Source organism: Chanodichthys erythropterus, chromosome 4, assembly GCF_024489055.1.
Source record: "Chanodichthys erythropterus isolate Z2021 chromosome 4, ASM2448905v1, whole genome shotgun sequence".
Lineage (NCBI taxonomy): Eukaryota > Metazoa > Chordata > Actinopteri > Cypriniformes > Xenocyprididae > Chanodichthys > Chanodichthys erythropterus.
The window spans coordinates 37,639,338-37,659,913 of record NC_090224.1 but is presented as its reverse complement, the minus strand read 5'-3'; the positions used below and the strand labels follow the sequence as shown (position 1 = coordinate 37,659,913).

Below are 20,576 nucleotides of genomic sequence, written 5' to 3'. Positions count from 1 at the left end.
TTACCCAGATAGCGGATCCTAGCGTGAGGCTGCCTCCGCTAGTGGTCCCTCACCCTCTATCCCTTTACAACTTACCTCATTCCTCTTCTTTCCCCAATTTCTTCTAACATTCTTCTTGGCACAGATCCTAGCATGAGGTTGCCTCCGCAAATGATCTCAACACTCTTTTTGCCCACCAACCCCTTTCTCTCATCTTGGACACCAGTCAGTAATGGAGCCCTCCTCCCAGCATCCATCTTTTTCCAACACCAAACACTTCTTCAGGTCTGAGCCGCTCGCCAGCCCATTCTCTCGCAACAGCAGTCCCTCTTCCAGCTCCTCCCAATGCAGTCACCATGGAACAACCAACATTCTCAACCCATAACCGTTCCCTAATTCCATGCAGACATTTGATCTTCTTCCTTTGGAGCAGTCATTTTTATATCTACCTCAAGCTTTGCAGCTAAGTGAGCAGCCTCTCTCTTCTTCAATCATTATTTCCCAGTTAGTTAGTGAAATGAACACCATCCAGACAATTTCCAACCAGTTCTTTCTTTCAGGCCTGACAGAACATTTCAGCCGTAGTCTGGAAAGTAAACCTGACTCCAGCTTGATCTGCAATAACTTAAATTCTGCAACAGCTGGACCCGATATAGTGGAAGGCCTCATCAAAAAGAACTAGATTCCGGATTCATGATCGGCCCCTTTTGATTCTCCACCTTATTCCGCATAAGCCCAATTGGAGTAACCAAATTAGATGAATTCTCCACCACCACAACATAGACCAAGCAATCATTCTCATAAACCTGTATCCCATAGTAGTAACAGCCAATCTATGGGGTTCCGAAATGTTAATTGCCCCTTAGAATTTCCGTCTGTTACCAGTTCATCATCATAGATGAACATATCCCAGGTTTTATCTTCTTTTTCAAATTTAGAACATTGGCTCTGGAAGCAGACTCCAATCCAACTTCAATTCCTCCTGATTCAGAACTCGCATTCGTCCAGTCCATTCCCTCAAGACATCTTCATACCACATCCACAAATACCATACTGCAAGCAGTTTCTCCCAGAACACTCCAAACCTACTGGACAGCTTGGAGTTCCTTCAAAAAACTCCCACAGAGCTTTCCAGGAGTTTCCCTCCTTTCAATATCCTTCATCTCTTACCTCCATCATACCAATTTAATTCAGCCAGGAACAATCAAAATCTACCTCAGTGGCATACATTGCTCTCCAAGTTCATCCATGGCCAACAGTGCCCCGACTCTTCAAGTCCCCAGATATCCCTCCTCATCAAAGGTTTACAAAACCAATTCCCCTCAGCCAAACACCAGACAACCTTTTAACCATCCATTTTTCTTATCTTTCTGCATAGGTGCAGCCATCACAGCAGCCCAGAGGGGCCTATCCGAACACCAAATTAAAATGACCGGTCGATGCCACGTCTTTAAAACATATGTTCGATCGGTTCTACATCACAAACACTAGCATCTTTCTGAGTCTGGACCGCTTCTCCCTACTATTTTTGCATCTCCCTGCTTACCAAGCCCCGCAGGGCTCATATTCATCTGGATGCAGTGAGAGCTCTCCCTTTTCGGATGTGTGTTAGCTACCACTCCTGAAGTGGGCTTTCCCATTCGAATTGCTGTGTGGGCTCCCCCGTCCAGATACTGTGCAGGCTCTCCCGTTCGACTTGCAGAGTGAGCTTCCCGTTGATTTTATCAGGGGCTCTCTCCTTCGAAATGCAGCGGGAGCTCTCCCGGTCGAATCGCAGTGTGAGCTTCCGTTCAGGCGCCGTGGGGGCTCTCCCTTTCTGAATCGCAGTGTGATTCTTCATGTTCTTAACCATGGAGGCTCTCCCGTTCGGATCGCAGTGTGGGCCCTCCTATCTGAACAAGCGGACTGGAGGTACCAAGGATCGTATGTCCCATAAGGATCGCAAACTTCTACAAGCCTCATGCTGTTCACACAGCAGCAATGAACGCAAGCTCCTGACAGAGTTCTTTAAATAATACTGCCGCAGCAGAAGCTCGCTCATAGCTCCACGTGGTGGACATAGTAGGGCGAAGCGTTCCAGCCCAGCTCCCGCAGGAGCCTCGTTAAATATCACTGCCGCAGCAGTGTTCATTCATGACTCCAGGCCGATTTAAACATAGCTTAAACACAGCTTGTGTTCCGGCGTAGGAAACACTCGACACCTCAACACACCTCAATAGAGTTGAGGTGCCACTCGACACCTCAACTCTATTCTTCATACCGCTTCAATCTTTCACTCCTTTTGGGGGGGTAACAAGCATTAAGCATCTGGGTATCCCGTATACTTTAAATCCTTAAGCATTTTCAACTATGCTAAATCCAACTTGCTGTCCCAAATTTATTCTGCACTTTTTGGGGGGTGTATCAGAGCTCGAGTTGAAGATGCTTCATCAAGCCCCTCCTCAGTGGACAGCAAGCCAAATTAGGTAACCTAATACCCTAAAGATTATATGGGCAAACGAACTCGTTAAGTGAAGTTCTTAAATGTAATTTAGGGAGGAGCAAGCCCATCTAATCTTCCAATCAATAGCCATAGTATATAAGCAGCTCTCTTCAGTCTCAGCTGTTTTAGCATCCCTCCACCTCCCCGAACTCCACCTTCATCTCGGGTACCTTGCCCTATGTAATCATATCCTATATTTATTCACTGGGGGGGGTGTATCAGAGCTCGAGGTTGACGCGCGAGCTGGCTTGACTGAAGATTTTGTGAGGATTATAGTTTATGGACTGTTTTGATTTCGGTAATTACATCTTGAAAGGCAAAAGCATTGATGACATCTATAAAAGAGATATCTGAAATAGAAACGAAAGTGATATTGCCTCAACCAGTGATGCACGAGAGGAGATCTGTGCATTTAATTACTGTAATACTTAATTTACAATGCTTGTCAGTGGCGTGCACTTTTGATCAGTGGCGTGCACTTTGAAAGTGAAAGTGCCTTTTGCGGTCGCATCGCGGTGCTCCCGTGTTCCCGATGTGAACATAACAACATGTTGTCATAACAACCAACACCCCCCCATTGTTGATTATATTTAGAAAATGAATATTTATTTCTGTTATTTTATTTATTTCAGAAAACTACCTCAAGTACACTTCCTTGTGTATCTGGTCACTCTTGTGTAATAAAAAGTTAAAATCTATCTGATGACTCCGACTCCCTGACCAGAGTTCTGCAGCGTTCAATAACATATACACCAGCTTTCAGTGGGGCAATCCCCAACGGAGAGAGTATTTAACGCCAGGAGAAGCAGGAGCGAGGGAGAGAGAAGGACTATTGGCTGCTACACTCTTGGATGCCTCTTCTATGACTGAAGTGAAACTGTGATTATTTTGTGACCGTTTTGTGCCTGTCTGCACACCTTTTTGTTATAATTATATTAATAAAAGCAGTCAGTAGTCAAGCCGACCCAGTCCTCCTCCTTCCTGACAAACGAACTCTGTTACAGTGACCAATAATTATTATTATTTTTTTTTACTTTTTAAAGTGTTTCATGATCATTCTCACCTTGTTGCTGATGCACAAACTGTCTCCGCTTCTGCTACTGAAAATAAAAAGTAGATTTTTTTTTTACAGTAATGAATGACACATGTAAATCTGTAGATGGTGACAAATAAGCATCTTTTGTTACAAGCGACTTATTGAATCACTGGCTCAACTGGTTCATCGAAAACAACTTGTCATTCAGCAGAAAGAGAACAAAAACTACAGTAATATATAGTAACTTAAAGGGTTAGTTCACCCAAAAATAAAAATTTTGAAATTATATTAATAATAATAATAAAAAAAAAAATAGAACATTAGTGAATGAAATGTCATTAATGCCAAACCAGCATATGCTTGAACTCTAATAACGAGCAAATAACATGTGCCGAATTAACAATTTAAGCAAACATTTAAATTTAGCAAAAACTTACAGGCTCCACTATCAGTCACAGGATCAATCAACAACAGCAAGAGGCACGGTCTACCAAACACTCTACAGCTGAAATGTAAAAAAAATATTAAACATTTTGTGTGTAACGTTAGTTTTCACTAAGTGTCCAAATTAAAAACAACTAACCTTAAAACGTAAAAAAAAAAAAAAATCTTAGATCACATGAGGGGCAAATGAAACAAACAGGGCATTAAATTGACAAATAAAGTTAAAAAAAACCTTGACAATACAAAACATACATCCAAAGTAATCCAAAATTACATATGTGAAAAACGATGACTAAAAATAAATTTATAGCTCTTACCTTTTCCTCCAAGAACTCCCGGTTGACTGACGATTGTTGTTACGAGATTTTCGGTTTCCGAAGGCGGAGCATACATGAATATTCATGAGTTTTCCAGACATGCGATTGCACATGCAACTGATAATTTTAGTTCACATTGTATCTCAGCACATTAGTGGATTATTCCATAAAGATAACTATATTCTCAGTGTCACGGCGGACTTATGCCTAAACTACAGTTGTTTAATTACTTTAGCTAGCCTAACAGTTTATAATGTTCTTTAGTATGCACGTTTTGTGCAGTAGTTTGTACCTAAACAACCTTCAGCTATCATCTACATTGGGTTCAGCTCGTGCTCTTCCTTTGTATCTTGCGATGTAGCAATAAATGTGTCTGTTGACGTAATTTTTTGTAACCTACAGACTACTGATGTGATGAAACATTTTAGTGTATCTGTACATTCTCTGGTTTTCTGAAAATGTTGATGAAACCATAGGCGCCGATTGATTTTTCATTGGTTAAATCAATGGAGAATATCTTTTTTTTCCGTGGGTTCTCGACCAAAAATACGAGATATTCTCCATTGATTTAACCAATAAAAAATCGATTGCAGCTTTCAGGCACGATTATCTTCACCTTTTTATAGTTTATTTGAGGCTGTTTGTATTGTGTTATTTTATCCACCAATCGCTGCACAAGTTAAGGTTACGTATGATGATGAAAGCACGTTAGTGCTAACCCTCCCGGAACCCATAGAGATTGCATTGCAGTGCCTGCAGTTCGAAAAGAATGTTTTTTGAATGTAAGTCTATGGGAACACTCTGGGCGATTTTCGGCCATAGTGAAATCGCCCAAAAAGAGGCGGTACTCCACAGAACGTGATTGGCGCTGATTGGACTATATCCAGAGGCAGAACAAATAGCCTAGCAGTGACAGCTAGCCTAACACTGTGGTTGAAAAAAATCCGCCCCTTTCTCACTTTGGTGGTGCGTCGCCCTATTGCCCTAATGAAGAAACAGCCCCTGACTGAGCCGCTACTAATCATTAGATATGAGAGCATTACTGGTAACAACACTCAAGGAAAGAATGTGCTTTTGTTTGGTTGGTAACATAGCGTAATTTGCGGGTGTGACATGTCCCCACCACTTTTTTTTTTTTTAATATTTTGCTGCTCAGATAGCCTATAATGCAAATGAAACATCCAGTTGACAATAATTTGTGTTAAATAAGAAGCAATCTGCCACTGGAATGTGTTGTTTTTTTAAATCATGTCACTGTTATCAGTGGCGGAACTCTCTTGTAGCTCGTGCACAGACTTCATGAGCATGTCAATCTATCGCTAATGGTGTTGCGGCAACTCTCTATTCTTTCTAGCGAAATCATTAACAAGATGCACACAAACATGTCCCTGCTCTAGAATATTTATATACATTCATTAATGAACATCTTTGGTCTTATTGAGAAAAAAAAAAAAAAAAAAAACTAATCGAGGGCAGATTAGAACCACTGATAATTAGAACCCGGAACGTCTGACTCGCATTGCGTAAGTTCTGCCACATGAATTTTTTTGGGGGGAAAAAAAGTCAAAACATATATCACAAATCCTCGAATAAAGATGGGATTATGGCCTTGATTTGCTTTTGATTACTGGATGCTTGGTATAAAAGTGTGATTAGTGAGACAGTAATGATATTTTGTTTTTGAACAAAAAGATGTCCCTTTATATATATATATATATATATATATATATATATATATATATATATATATATATATATATATATATATATATATATATATATATATTTAATAATTATTTTTTAAGTTTGTTACAAAGTCATCCACAAACATTTTGGCCTGGTCCTGTTCCCACCTGCCTCATCCCTCCCCTCTGTGTTGCCTGGTCCTTATGGAGTCCAGACCTCCGTGGTCAGCTCCAAACTATTCCCCTGGAATATTTTCCCACCCCAGATGATTCCTGTCCTGTCATAGATCCCTGACAAGAGTGGCCCCCAAATTATTTGCACAAATGTAAAAATACTATTCAATCTTTTTTTTTTTTTTTTTTAAGACATGAAATCTAATGTTACAAAAGCTTTCTATTTCAATACTGTTCAAACTTTCTGTTCTATGAATCCAGAAAACAGGCACTGTATCAGTGTTTCCACTTTCATTCAGCAGCACAACTGTTTTCAGCACAGATAATAGTAAGAAATGTTGGAGTAACAGGAAAAAACAGCCATTTAAAATATATTAAAATAGAAAACAAATCACAATTTTACTGTTTTGCCTATTTTTGATCAAATGCAGCCTTGCTGAACCTAAACATAGAGAATTTTATTGCAATTTTGAACAGCAATATATCAGCCTATATATCAAAATGAACAAGAATTCAAGAATACCAGAATAGATGGGCTCAAAAGTGTTCCTTATAACATGTCAAAGAAACCTAATCCATGGATATTGACATGCAGCCAAATCGTGTTTCCTGACATTTATATGTGCCTGATTTTGACGCCAGGGAAATACATAAAGCAAATCTGCCGGTGAACGCTTTATATAACTACAATATATGTATGTCTAAATCCGAGTGATCACTTATGTTATATATATCATCATATTGTCCAGCCCTAAATCGTGAAGGCGGTCATCAGCTGCTGTATAACCAGGACTCGCTCTGGCGAGACTACAGTTCTCATTTGGGTTGAGTTGAAGACTGCCCCCAGAAATGAGATTCACTGGCTGGGAATCATTGAGCTTTTGGTATAATTGACCCTGAGCCCCATAGGTGGCTGAGGAGGAAGGATCTGTGAGATATTAGTTCGGCCTCTGACTGGGCTAAAACAAGCCAGTAGTTGAGGTAATTTCTCAGAGGGGAGAGAGAGCTGTGCCACACAGTCATTGGTTCATTTCATTACATTTATTAAACCAATGACAGTGCAGATGCACTGCTGTGATTGAAAAAGGCTTCAGTAATTGGAGAAAATGAGTTTTCCCCACCGTGTCTTAGTGACGCAGTACAAGTGAAGTATCGAAAGGGAACTGCAAATCCATGTTTCTCTGCCTGGAGTCCAGTTGTTTCTGTGAATTGCAGTGATCCATTTGCTTCTTTCTTTAATTAATTAATTAATTAATAATACATTAAAGTACACATTTGTGTCTGGGTGTTTCCAAAGGCTGGGGATCAAGTGACTGTAAATTTGACATTTTTTTTCTGCCATGATTACATGATCTCTGCCATGAAATTCATGTGTTTTTTCTGTAAGTGTTTAAAATTCTTCTAACATTTAATGGATGCAAAATGTAGTTTTGATCGCATGGCTTTCTTCCACCCACATTTGTATTGCTGACTGTACGATTGGAAATGTATTTTCTTGCACCTGAAATATATTTTTAAATCAGAGGCGGATCTAGAAAATTATTTATATGGTGACAAAGGGGTGGCATGAGGTCTATGAGGGGCGACAACACCAAAGCAAGCGCCCATGCATATAGTTTTTGGAGATTTATGGCCTGACATACACAATTGTGTTCACAAATATTGCATTACCACAAAGTAATCATCTATACTGTTTAAAAATAAAAAACAAGATTTCAATATTGTTGAGATGGGTCCAACAAATGAAGAGATTTAATTATAGCTAGAAGTGTTAGATGGAAACTAATGTGAAGTTCTCAAGCTTTAGCGGTAGAAATGTGTTAGAGCTTGAATAATGTGTTGCAGTCTGCAAGAAGTGTTGCAAGGCAGGCTGCAACCAAACTTTCTATTTTATGCTTTGCAGCTTGAGCTCACTGCAACAGGAAACTGAATTTATAAGGGCTGTACTTCTATGTACAGATAAGGATCTCTGTTATATATATTGGAAAACATGCATCAGAAGTTTGCCGCACCTCGGGCGAAGATTTTCTCGCTGTTATGTTATGTTTTTATTCTGAATTGTGTCATTAAAACAAAGCCATTGTATTTGGTGATTCGTAAAACTTCTCTATAACAAGCCTCAGAGTGAATTACTTTTTACATAACCTATTATCAAAACCTGAATTTAAATGAATTCCAACAAGCCTCAAGAGCACTGGATCCTGACTGAGCTGATGTGGACTCCACCTTGAAATCTCTAATTATCGTGCAATGTTCTCACTCCAAACAATCAGAAGGTAAGGCCAAATCTTTTAATGCTGAAAAAGAATTGTAGATATATGTGTTTGATAGATTAGTGATTGAGGGGAGTAATAAATACAACAATATCCATAATGGAAACAACTCAAGACACTATATGAAAAACATCAACAGATTCTAAATGAGTCTGAGCTTGTATCAGTTTTATTAATATTACATAGGCTACTTCGATGGCATATATCATGTTTTAGTGCAAGTTAAAGAGCAACAAAAACTTTTTCCACAGTTCTGTGAACAATTTTCGAGTTTCTGTTATTGACAGAGGTGGGAATGTCTGTGTGTGTTCACCCAGAACACCCTATCAACCACACACACACACACACACACTATCAACCACATTCTCTCACACACACCCTGTCAACCACATTCTCACACACACACACACACACACACACACACCTACACACACACACTATCAACCACATTCTCACACACACACCCTATCAACCCCAGGTAAAAAGGAAATATATTTAAATTGGGCTTTTTAGACACACTTAATATATTTAAATTATACTATACTAAGTGCATATTAAATAAGGATTTTTTAAGCATCTTTGTAAAATTGATTTATGATGCATTTCAGAAGTAGCCTATTACAATTAACATATGTAATGGACAACACCCTTTTGAGTAGCATAACCTTTTACAAGTACAAATAAGTAAATGTGAACTACATATTACAGATTTTCTCAATTGCTTAAACACTATAACCAGGCTTTTGAACTAAAATTTCAAAACCATAACGCCATTTATCAAAAAGCACACCCATATCCCTAAACTAAAAACACTATTCCCCTGTTTTGACACATGAATCAGATTTGTCACTGCAAAACTCTACACACAAATCCCTTCATTTCTCATTGCCTACACCATGTGGTCATTTAGAAAGCACTAGCATTCAATATTGTTCACTCAAGTCAGCGTAGCTTGAGCTCAATTAGCACACAGTTACCCATGTGGAAACACTAAGAGTCAAAATTTATCCCACACCAATCAGAACCTTCAATAGAGAGATAAAAGAGTCAGTTCATTCAGTTTTGGAATAATGGATCCAGAGAGACGTGATTGAAAAGTTCGAGGACACCAGAGAGGAGGAGGAGGAGAAAGAGGATAAGCAAGAGCGGTAAGGAGTAGAGAAAGAGGTGAAGGAAGAGGAAGAGGAGGAGGACAAGGATGAGGATGAGGGGCAAGGAGACGAGGAGTCTCAGATGAAATTCGTGCCACTAGTTGACCATGTCCTTGTCCATGGTATGACTATGAGGGAGACTGGGCAAAGAGTTCAGCTAAACATAAGTTGCTTCACCATCGCCTCGGTCATAAGAACCTACAGGGAGGAAAACAGGTAGGTGTACCTCAGTGTACTGTAACTTTTGAGTGCTGTACTCTGTTACAACACATGCATGAAACTGCCTTACATACAGATAGAATTTCTGTCTGCTTCCATTTTGTAAAAAGGCTGTGTTACAGTTACAGTAATCAGTACTTCTATCTCTGTAGGACACAGAGACGATGGAATGGAAGAAGCCTGACGAGACATTTCAGTTGATGTGTGCCAGGGGTGGATCAGGCATGCAAGAGGATTTTACCCCGCTGCCAGTACAGCCTGTGATGTTGATGAGATTCTCTGACCTGTCCCAGCCCAAAGATGTGATGCTGGGGCAGGACATTTTTTGTTGTTGTTTGGTGTATTGTACTTTACAGTACCTTAAAGGGATAGTTCACCCAAAAATGAAAATGTGATGTTTATCTGCTTACCCCCAGGGCATCCAAGATGTAGGTGACTTTTTTTTCTTCCGTAGAACACAAATGATGATTTTTAACTCTAACCGTTGCAGTCTGTCAGCCGAATAATGGGAGTGGATGGGAACTTGGATCAATAAGAGTCGAAAAACCTTGCATAGACAAATCCAAATTAAACCCTGCAGCTCGTGACGACACATTGATGTCCTAAGACACGAAACGATCGGTTTGTGCGAGAAACCGAATAGTATTTATATCATTTTTTACCTCTTAAACACCACTATGTCTAACTGCGTTCAGCACTCGCTTAGTGAGGTCTGATCGCGCTCTGACAACGACAGTGATGTCTCACACTCATTGAAGTATATGCGCGAGACATCACTGTCGTTGTCAGAGCGCGATCAGACCTCACTAAGCGAGTGCTGTTCGGTTTCTCGCACAAACCGATCGTTTTGTGTCTTAGGACATCAATGTGTCGTCACGAGCCACAGGGTTTAATTTAGATTTGTCTATGCAAGATTTTTCAACTTTTATTGATCCAAGTTCCCATTCACTCCCATTATTCGGCTGACTGCAACGGTTGGAGTTAAAAATCATCATTTGTGTTCTACTGAAGAAACAAAGTCACCTACATCTTGGATGCGCTGGGGGTAAGCAGATAAACATCAAATTTTCATTTTTGGGTGAACTATCCCTTTAAGGAATAAAAATGTGCAAATGTGTATACACATGTTCATCATGTGAAAAGTTCCTTGAGAGGGAGAACCACAAGTAACACAACTTATTACCATTTTTGTTTTTGGTTTTTGTAGTATTGTTTTAAATTTATCACACCGGTGTGTAAGACTATGTTATAGTGTGTGTGTTTTTGAGGGCTTGTGTGTGATGTCTGAGGGCAAAGTTTGTTTTTTCAGCAAGAGTGAATGGTTTTGAGTGCAGAGCTTCATTTTGACCTGAAAATAGTATGTTTGGGGAATTGGGTGAGACGTTAAGGATTTGTGTTTACTGTTCTGAGAATATGAGGCATAGTTTCAAGAAATGTGTTTAAGCAATCGAGAAAAACTAATTTCATGGCTATTATGGCTATACTTAATAATAGTTGACAAATGTTTATAATACATTATAAGTTGGTTGCAAATGTAATTTTTTTTTCAAAATATTAAAATAGTGAAATATTGAATATATTAAAATTCTAAATATATACACGTTTAAAATATATTGCAGTAGGCCTGCCGCCTACACATGGTTATAAAGTACATTTAAACCCACTAAAAGCTTAATCATTTTGCTATGTTCTTAAAGTACACTTTAATATTAAATTATACTTTAGGTAAGAGTTTTCTGTAAATACATTAATTTCACTAAAAGTATGCTTGTGTTAGCATATTTTTTTTTTAATTAGCAATGTACTTCTATTATACTTTTTAGAAATATATTAAAAGTATCTCAAAACAAAAATATGCCAAAGAATTCTGTCTCGGTGCTCTTTGGGTGCAAAGGATAGTTCAACTCGTAAAATTAAGGATGGTCCAAGACACTCAAATATTATAGAAAACTTTTTAAAAAGCCTTTATTTCATCATGGCTAAATATTAAAACAGGTGACAAGTACACAGTCTGCACACCTACGCGTTGCGGCTGAGTTTGCCTTCACACCCTGACAAAGGAAAAATCAGCCGCAATGAGGTGTGCAGACTTGTCACCTGTTTTTATGTTTTGGCCATGATGAAATAAAGTTCAAGTTCAAAGTTCAAAGATTCAAGTATATTAAAAGTATGCTTGTTTAGCATGCAATTCAATACATTGTTAATGCACTTAAAATAAGAATGCTGGGAATATAAATGTATTATTAATATACTACTTGCAATTCAAGTATATTTTTTAATACATTTAATATTGGGCAATTCCAGCGTTATGGACATGACATTTGGAGTCAAAACTTGAAATATAAACGCTCAAAGAATGCATTTAATAGCAACATATTGAACCTTCTATTTATATATTCATAATCCCTTACTAAAGGAGTCCAGATATTAGAAAAATATCAGTCTATACAATCGTTTTATATTTTAGATGAGGGAAATTTTAAGGACGTGACAAAAAAGTCACTAAGTTTTGGGTGACAACATATTTTTAGGAATTCTGTGAATTACATTGCACAAACCAAAAGCAATACTGCCCACTGAATGAAGAAGGGTTGGCTCTCCACAGAGAATAAAATAATAATTTTATTTCATTTTTCGTGTTCGCATAAATGAGGAAAAAACAACGTTACGGATGTGACCGGTCTGAAAGCGGCACAGACTGCTTTAAAACTTTCACAGAGACCTCAAGCAGGCATTTAAACCACCAAATATTGAAATCTGGGATACCAGTATGGTAGGACTGCACAATTTATCAACTTTTTACTCAACTTTATACTCTGTATTGCAAAAGGTTATGGATGTTGACAAAGCGTGTGCGTTTTTCACGAATCAATTTAGAGACCATGATTTTCCTTCTCACAGAACTGCTTGCTGAAGAACATTGACAAATATTAATGTTTATCACAAAGCAGTTTAAAATCGCGTGTTTTCCCCACAGTCAGGTGAAACGATTGACGTACACTATTGTCAATCGCAATCATGTAGATTTATGTTTTGTGTATGAATGATCATATGGATTTCGGCTAGATTTCACAGTTTAAAGCGTCTTGAGTCGAAATGATCAAACTTTATTTCAAGTCAAAATTATTGCAATCTTATTATTTTTATTTTGTCAGCTTGATCGCGCGGATTGTGATCAATAGGCTGTTCATTTTTTAACCAACAGGTAAAACTGCGACATCCCGAGGGAAGTGTCCTATGAGACACAATGATCTTCTATAAGCTGTACTGTATCATATAGGCCTAACTTTTGAAGTTCATATTTCGTTCTGTAACTGAAGATCGGTTCATGTGCGCCCGCGCCGTAGGCTATTAAAGAGCGACATCTATTGTTTAAATTTTGTTATAAGATCGACTGAATTTGAAAGTTGAATCTTATATATATATATATATATATATATATATATATATATATATATATATATATATATATATTAAAACTAACAAAGCACAAAGACTATTGCGATTATTGGATATGTTCTGATATACGGTAAGCCTGAAACAGATCACAGCAATATTAAAAAGCAAGTCATAGGATGTAATATGAAGCGTCCGTAACTCTTATTATGGTTGTTCAGAGCAAAGTAGTGAAATGAATTGTTGATCCTAATAAGCATAAACATAATTTAGCTTTGCATATAAAGTTTCAAGTTATTTGCATTTATAATTGTTATATGACATAAACTTAATCTTTAAAACGTTACGGACGTGACAGAGCACTGAAGCGTCATGACCTCTTTATTCCAGCCCTTATAAATTCATCAGGCAATGCTGTTATGACGAAATGAGTGTATTTATTTCTCAGGCATGCCTCCATCTTTCTACACAATGCTTACTGTTAAAATAAAGTTTAAAAAATGGGGGGTCTTTGATCCTTTTTTTAAAAGCATGAAATATGAAATATAAAAACTTTTTTTTTTTCATGGTAAAGATGACCTTTGCGTGGAATTGCCCTATTACGTCTTTTTCACCTGGGACATACTCACATATACACACCTTATCAACCACATTTTGCTATGTTCTTAAAGTACACTTTTAATATTAAATTATACTTTAGGTAAGAGTTTTCTGTAAATACATTAATTTCACTAAAACTATGCTTGTGTTAGCATATATACAGAGATGGGCATAAATACATGGAAATGTATTTAAAATACAAATACAAAATACTGTGTGGAAAAATGTATTTAAATACAAATACAAAATACTGTGTGGGAAAATGTATTTAAATACAAATACAGTATTTTGTATTTTGAAAATACACAAAATACATGTGAAATTGAAGATTCAGTGCAGGTATCCCTATTAGGCTGAAATCTATCTGGGCCTATTCTGAATGCCAAAAAGCATTTAGATGTGTGCAACTACTTAGAAACTTTCGTTTTAATTTTATATACCTCTTCCCTTCCCCTGCCCTGTAGGAAATAAAAAACTACAAAAAAACCCCCCAAAAACGAATTTTTAACTTTTATTATGTTTTATCACCATCATTAAAAGCCAATGTGACAATGTGTAATTTGTTAAGCTAATTATAAATAGTCACAGTGAATTAAGAAACTACATAGGCCTACTGACTTTTAATTCCTTACCTCATTTCTGCACTCTCTGTCATTCTCTCTCTGTCATTCTCTCTCTCTCTCTTTCTTAAGTGCTTGCTTCCTTGCTGGTAATTACAAATAAACTTATGTAGTGCAAAATAGCAGCCATTTATATACTTACTTCTGACAAGGTTACAATGTAGTCTATTACTTATGGTGAACACTATTAAAAAAAACTGTAAAACTGTGGGAACCTTTTCTGCTATATAGCAAAGAATAGGGATGGGTGATATGACAATATATGGCATGGTTTCACAATTATCAATATCAGTTTTGATACCACAGCAAAAACTGAATTTCAAACTCTTTTGATGCTTTTTTTTTACGCAAGTAGTATAGTAACTTTTATATTTATTTAATGTAAAGTTTATTTGTTTCTGTATACATAATTAGAAAATATAAAGTTTATCTAAAATAAAAATGTTTTTAATTAGAAATCATTTGGCACTTTTTTTGGTGAACAATAAAACTAAAAGTGTAGTGTATCTTTCATCATTGTCATCACAAATGCACACAATCACTACACTAAACTGATGGAGACAGACAATGATTAACCTAATTATTTCGTCTCTACATAAACAAACATTTGCATAGATGGGTAAACACAATCACAGTTTGGAAATGTGTCCAGTTACATTTTCATAAAGCACCATGTTTGTAAAATTTTAAATCATTACATTTACAAAATGAGCCTGCATAGCAGAAATAATGAATAAAGTAATGGTTGGTGTTTAATACAATCGTTAATTGAAATAAAATAATTAATGAATTAAAAAACATATATAACACAGTATTGTTCAATTTAGTGTTATACATATGTTATCATATTAATATGTTTTGTTCTAATGTCTCAAGTCACAATTTCAAGTTTACTGGGTTTAACTTGATTATTTGGGTAGGGTTTAAGAAGTGTACTAAAAAACTTTTTCACATGTGTCGTCAAAATGACCTACAACCTAATCAGTTTACATGTGAAGAAATCCATTTATTCACAAACTTCTCACAAGACGAGTGTTTGACATAGTATAAGAGGTGTTTGACAAATTATTCGGCAAACTACTTCCTCTCATTGCTGCTTTTTGGTGGTTTGGAGAACAATTACTCAGAGTCGCCCTCTGTCGTTTTTCACAGAATTATACAATGGAGAGCACGTCAAGTATAAAAGCCTAACTGTGTGTTCACACCGCCGGCGGCGAGAGCATCAAAGTGACGCTAGTCATTCATTTTCAATGAGAGCCGGCGGCGAGCACCGGCGAGAGCGGCGCGGCGCATCTTGGACGGTGAGAGCGTCGAGGAGAGTTGAAATCAGGTTAACTTTATGGTAATGAGCTATGACGCTGTTCGGAGGCAACCAATTGGAATGTGGAGGTCCTCGCTTGAGAGGCTTCCGATTGGTTGACGCGACTTGTCATTTACTTTGACCCTCCCGTCGGCGGCGGTTTGAACGAACAGTACAGCGTTGTTGGCAGGGCGGCCAAGGCGATTGTTGACGCTCTCGCCGGCGGCGGTGTGAACGCACGGTAATAGGTTTACTGAGGAGCGCGCGCAGTAAGCAGGTAACAGGTTCATGGCGTAGAGCCATGCGAATTGCGAAAGTATAAACAAGGCTTCAACTGCACAAAGCTAAAGAGAAAGCGGAAAGTCCTATCTAAACATTGTAATGTTTATGTGTACGAAGCCATGCTTGCTGATATTGTGGTCTATAACTCCTCCCCGAACTCACGTGAACGAGCAGCGATTTGCCTGTGATTTCGGGCATTTGTCTGTGATTTCTCAAAACCTGTCGGCGAGCCAAAAACGGGGCTAAAATCATGCAGTCTGAACTCGGCTTAACATGCAGTAACGTTAAAGGGATAGTTCACCCAAAAATGAAATTTTGATGTTTATCTGCTTGCCCCCAGCGCATCCAAGATGTAGGTGACTTTTTTATTCAGTAAAACACAAATGAGGATTTTTAACTCCAACCGCTGCTGTCTGTCAGCCAAATAATGGGAGTAGATGGGGACTTCGGCTAAAAGAGTAAAAAAAGCTTGCTTAGACAAATCCAAATTAAACCCTGCGGCTCGTGACGACACATTGATGTCCTAAGACGCGAAACGATCGGTTTGTGATGTCTGATCGCGCTCTGACAGCGGCAGTGATGTCTGACACTCATTAAAGTATATGACATCACTGCCGCTGTCAGAGCGCGATCAGACATCACAAACCGATCGTTTCGCGTCTTAGGATTGGGGGGCGTGTCTGGTCTGAACCTGGTCTGAACCTGGTCTGAACTAGTTGATGCATGTAAACAACACCCTGATAAAGAGGTTGACTGTCTCAAAGTATTTTGAGTATTTTGAAAATACAAAAATACTCATCTTAAATGTATTTAAATACAAATTACATTTGATTTTTTCCAAAGGCTTTAAAATACAAAATACAAAATAGTATTTTGTATTTCAAATACGTATTTTAAATACATGTATCTGAAATACTGCCCATCCCTGCATATATATATATATATATATATATATATATATATATATTAGCAATGTACTTCTATTATACTTTTTTTTAGAAATATATTAAAAGTATCTCAAAACAAAAATATGCCAAAGAATTGCTGCACGGGATATGAGTTCCGTCTCGGTGCTCTTTGGGTGCAAAGGATAGTTCAAATCGTAAAATTAAGGATGGTCCAAAACACTCAAATATTATAGAAAACTTTTTAAAAAGCCTTTATTTCATCATGGCTAAATATTAAAACAGGTGACAAGTACACAGTCTGCACACCTACGCGTTGCGGCTGAGTTTGCCTTCACACCCTGACAAAGGAAAAATCAGCCACAATGAGGTGTGCAGACTTGTCACCTGTTTTTATATTTTGGCCATGATGAAATAAAGTTTTTTTTTTTTTTTTTTCTAAAAGATTCAAGTATATTAAAGTATGCTTGTGTTTAGCATATTTCTTAAAAGTGTAATATTTATTACCAATGTACTTCTAATACATTTTTTTAGAAATATATTAAAATGCAATTCAATACATTGTTAATGCACTTAAAATAAGAATGCTGGGAATATAAATGTATTATTAATATACTACTTGCAATTCAAGTATATGTTTTAATACATTTAATATTGGGCAATTCCAGCATTATGGACATGACATTTGGAGTCAAAACTTGAAATATAAACGCTCAAAGAATGCATTTAATAGCAACATATTGAACCTTCTATTTATATATTCATAATCAAATGGACAATTTAAAAAGGGTTTTGATCTTTTGGTAAAAACTTTTTTTTTTCATGGTAAAGATGACCTTTGCGTGGAATTGCCCTATTACGTCTTTTTCACCTGGGACCACATACTCACATATACACACCTTATCAACCACATACTCTAGCAACACCCCAGCAACTGCATAGCAAGTGCCATAGTACCCATACAGGTCCAAATAAAATGTTCTAGTCAAAAACATATTCTCTTCTGACAAACTCTGGCCTCAGATGACACATACAACATAACAAATACACAGACTACTGCACTGCCCAGTGAACACTAGTGAGATCATATAACACTGTAACAAAAAACTGGGATTCAGGAATTATTTTGAATCTCAATGTCTACTACATAATACAAAGATAAATACAGCAATGAGCTTCTGGGGAAAAAAAAATATTTTAATTTTAATGTAAAGTGATCTTGCAGTAGATGAAAAGCATGAGAAAATTATATACTTGATATGCACCAAAAAAAGAAAAAGTAAATTCAGCATCCTCTGCACATTTGGCCATATTTCCTTACAGTATAGCCTACAGTAATATACCAGTATATTGGTCTTCTGACACAAGACTATATCCCTAGGCAGTCATTTCTTAATTCTGCAAAAAATACAGTACACATAAATAATGGCTACAAAGAAAGTTGACAGTCACAAGTTTGAGGGTGTACAACATGTGCTCCAGTTTACTGTATACAGAAGAGTGAAATTTCCCTCATCTCAAGTACTGGTACTGAGTACTGTAATTATACTGTATGTGTAAGTTTTAAACCTGCGTAAATGATTCTTTCAGATCTCTCAGATTTTGACTGGTGTGTCATCTTTGTTTTGAGAACTGAACAAATGGTTTGGGAAACTGGGCCAATTGAATCACTTATAATGTGTTAGCAATCGAGACCTTACCCTGCTATTAGTTTCTGTGATCGGGATCTAATGCATTAGTTAAGCATTAATTAATGATTAACTTGTTCACAATTAAGCATTAGTTAAGAATGAACACACTAGTAATTAATGATTAACTTTACATTTCAAGGGTCCTGAATTACGCATTAGTTAAGCACATATAAACTAGTAATTAATGATTTACTCATTCACAATTATTCATTAGCTCAGCATGGACGCAATAGTAATTAATGATTAACATATAGTAGGGCATAACAGCAATTATTTACAAATTATTAAACATTTGAAATATACACTTATGCTATAAATAAACAAAAATAACCTAGTAATTAATGATTAACTGAATGTACAGTAAATGCCTTTTAGTCATTATCTACAACTTAATAAGCCATGTATTATTTTTGTGTTGTGATGTAATTATATTTCTGTGCCATTCTATTAAGTTAATAAACTAATACTACAACAAACAATACTACTAACAATAAACTAATTGTTTAATTACTGCTGGTTTTCAGTTCTAAATTGCTAAAATAGTATAATAAAGACAATTTGACCCTCAAAGTGAAAGGTATATCCACATTAATTATGGCACTTATTGAGTGATATTCAAGTTTATTGAGCAGAATAAGCCAATAATTAAGGCCAAAATGCCATTAATACAGTACTAATAAAGGCAATTTGACCTCCTATTCTAAAGTGAAAGCTAAATCCTCATTAATTATGGCTCTTATTGAGTGATATTCAACTTTATTGACCAGAATAAGTCAATAATTAAGGCTAAACGGCCATTACTAAGACAATTTTACCCCATATTGTAAAGTAAACGTTATATCCTCAATGAAGGGTCTCACCTGGGTCCTTGCGTGTATTCGGTATGTTAAGAAATGAAGTCGTCTGGTAAGGTCTTCAGTTGAAGTATGAAGCCAACTGTGTTCTTTGGTCATATTTATACCACTGTCGCACCCACAAAATTGCACACACACACACACACACACACACACACACACACACACACACACACACACACACACACACACAGACAGAGGTTTGTTTTGCTATCTTAGTGAGGACATTGCATAGAATACAATTGATTTTATATCAGGTCAATGATATTTTCTATCCCCCTACACCACCCCTACTCCTAAACCTACCCATCACAGAAACATGTGCACATCACTATATTTACAGTTTTTCTCAATTGCTAAAACGCTAAAACCCATTGGCTGAACAAAGGAGGGCAAGAAAGAGTAGGAGGAGGAGGAAGAGGGCAAGAAAGAGGAAGACGAGGAGGAGGAGGGCAAGAAAGAGGAAGACGAGGAGGGCAGGAAAGAGGAAGAGGGGGCAAGAAAGAGGAGGAGGGCAAGAAAGAGAAAGAGGAGGAGGGCAGGAAAGAGGAAGAGGAGGAGGGGGCAAGGAAGAAGACGAGTAGGAGGAGGAGGGCAAGAAAGAGTAGGAAGAGGAGGAAGAGGAGGATGGCAAGAAAGAGGAGGAGGAGGAGGGCAAGAAAGAGGAAGTTGAGGAGGAGGAGGAGGGCAAGAAAGGAAGACGAGGAGGGCAGTAAAGAGGAAGAGGAGGAGGGGGTGAGGAAGAGGAGGAGGGGGCGAGGAAGAAGACGAGTAGGAGGAGGAGGGCAAGAAAGAGTAGGAGGAGGAGGAGGAGGAGGAGGAGGGCAAGAAAGAGGAAGATGAGGAGGAGGAGGGCAAGAAAGAGGAGGAGGAGGAGGGTAAGAAAGACGAAGATGAGGAGGAGGAGAAGGAGAGCAAGAAAGAGGAAGACGAGGAGGAGGAGGAGGAGGAGGGCAAGAAAGAATAGGAGGAGGAGGAAGAGGAGGGCAAGAAAGAGGAAGATGAGGAGGAGGAGAAGGAGGGCAAGAAAGAGGAAGAGGAGGAGAAGGAGGGCAAGAAAGAGGAAGACGAGGAGGAGGAGGAGGGCAAGAAAGAGGAAGACGAGGAGGAGGAGAAGGAGGATGGCAAGAAAGAGGAGGAGGAGGAGGGCAAGAAAAAGGAAGATGAC

At 37.7% G+C, this 20,576-nt stretch overlaps 1 protein-coding gene across 1 annotated transcript; it reads left to right on the top strand.

The window, feature by feature from the left end:
• Positions 1–1,829: 1,829 nt before the first annotated feature.
• Positions 1,830–20,375, top strand: LOC137018314 (cilia- and flagella-associated protein 251-like). Its single transcript, XM_067382917.1, has 3 exons — positions 1,830–1,902; positions 19,797–20,143; positions 20,208–20,375. The coding sequence occupies exons 1-3, from the start codon at positions 1,830–1,832 to the stop codon at positions 20,373–20,375; spliced, it is 588 nt and encodes a 195-aa protein (XP_067239018.1).
• Positions 20,376–20,576: the final 201 nt, after the last annotated feature.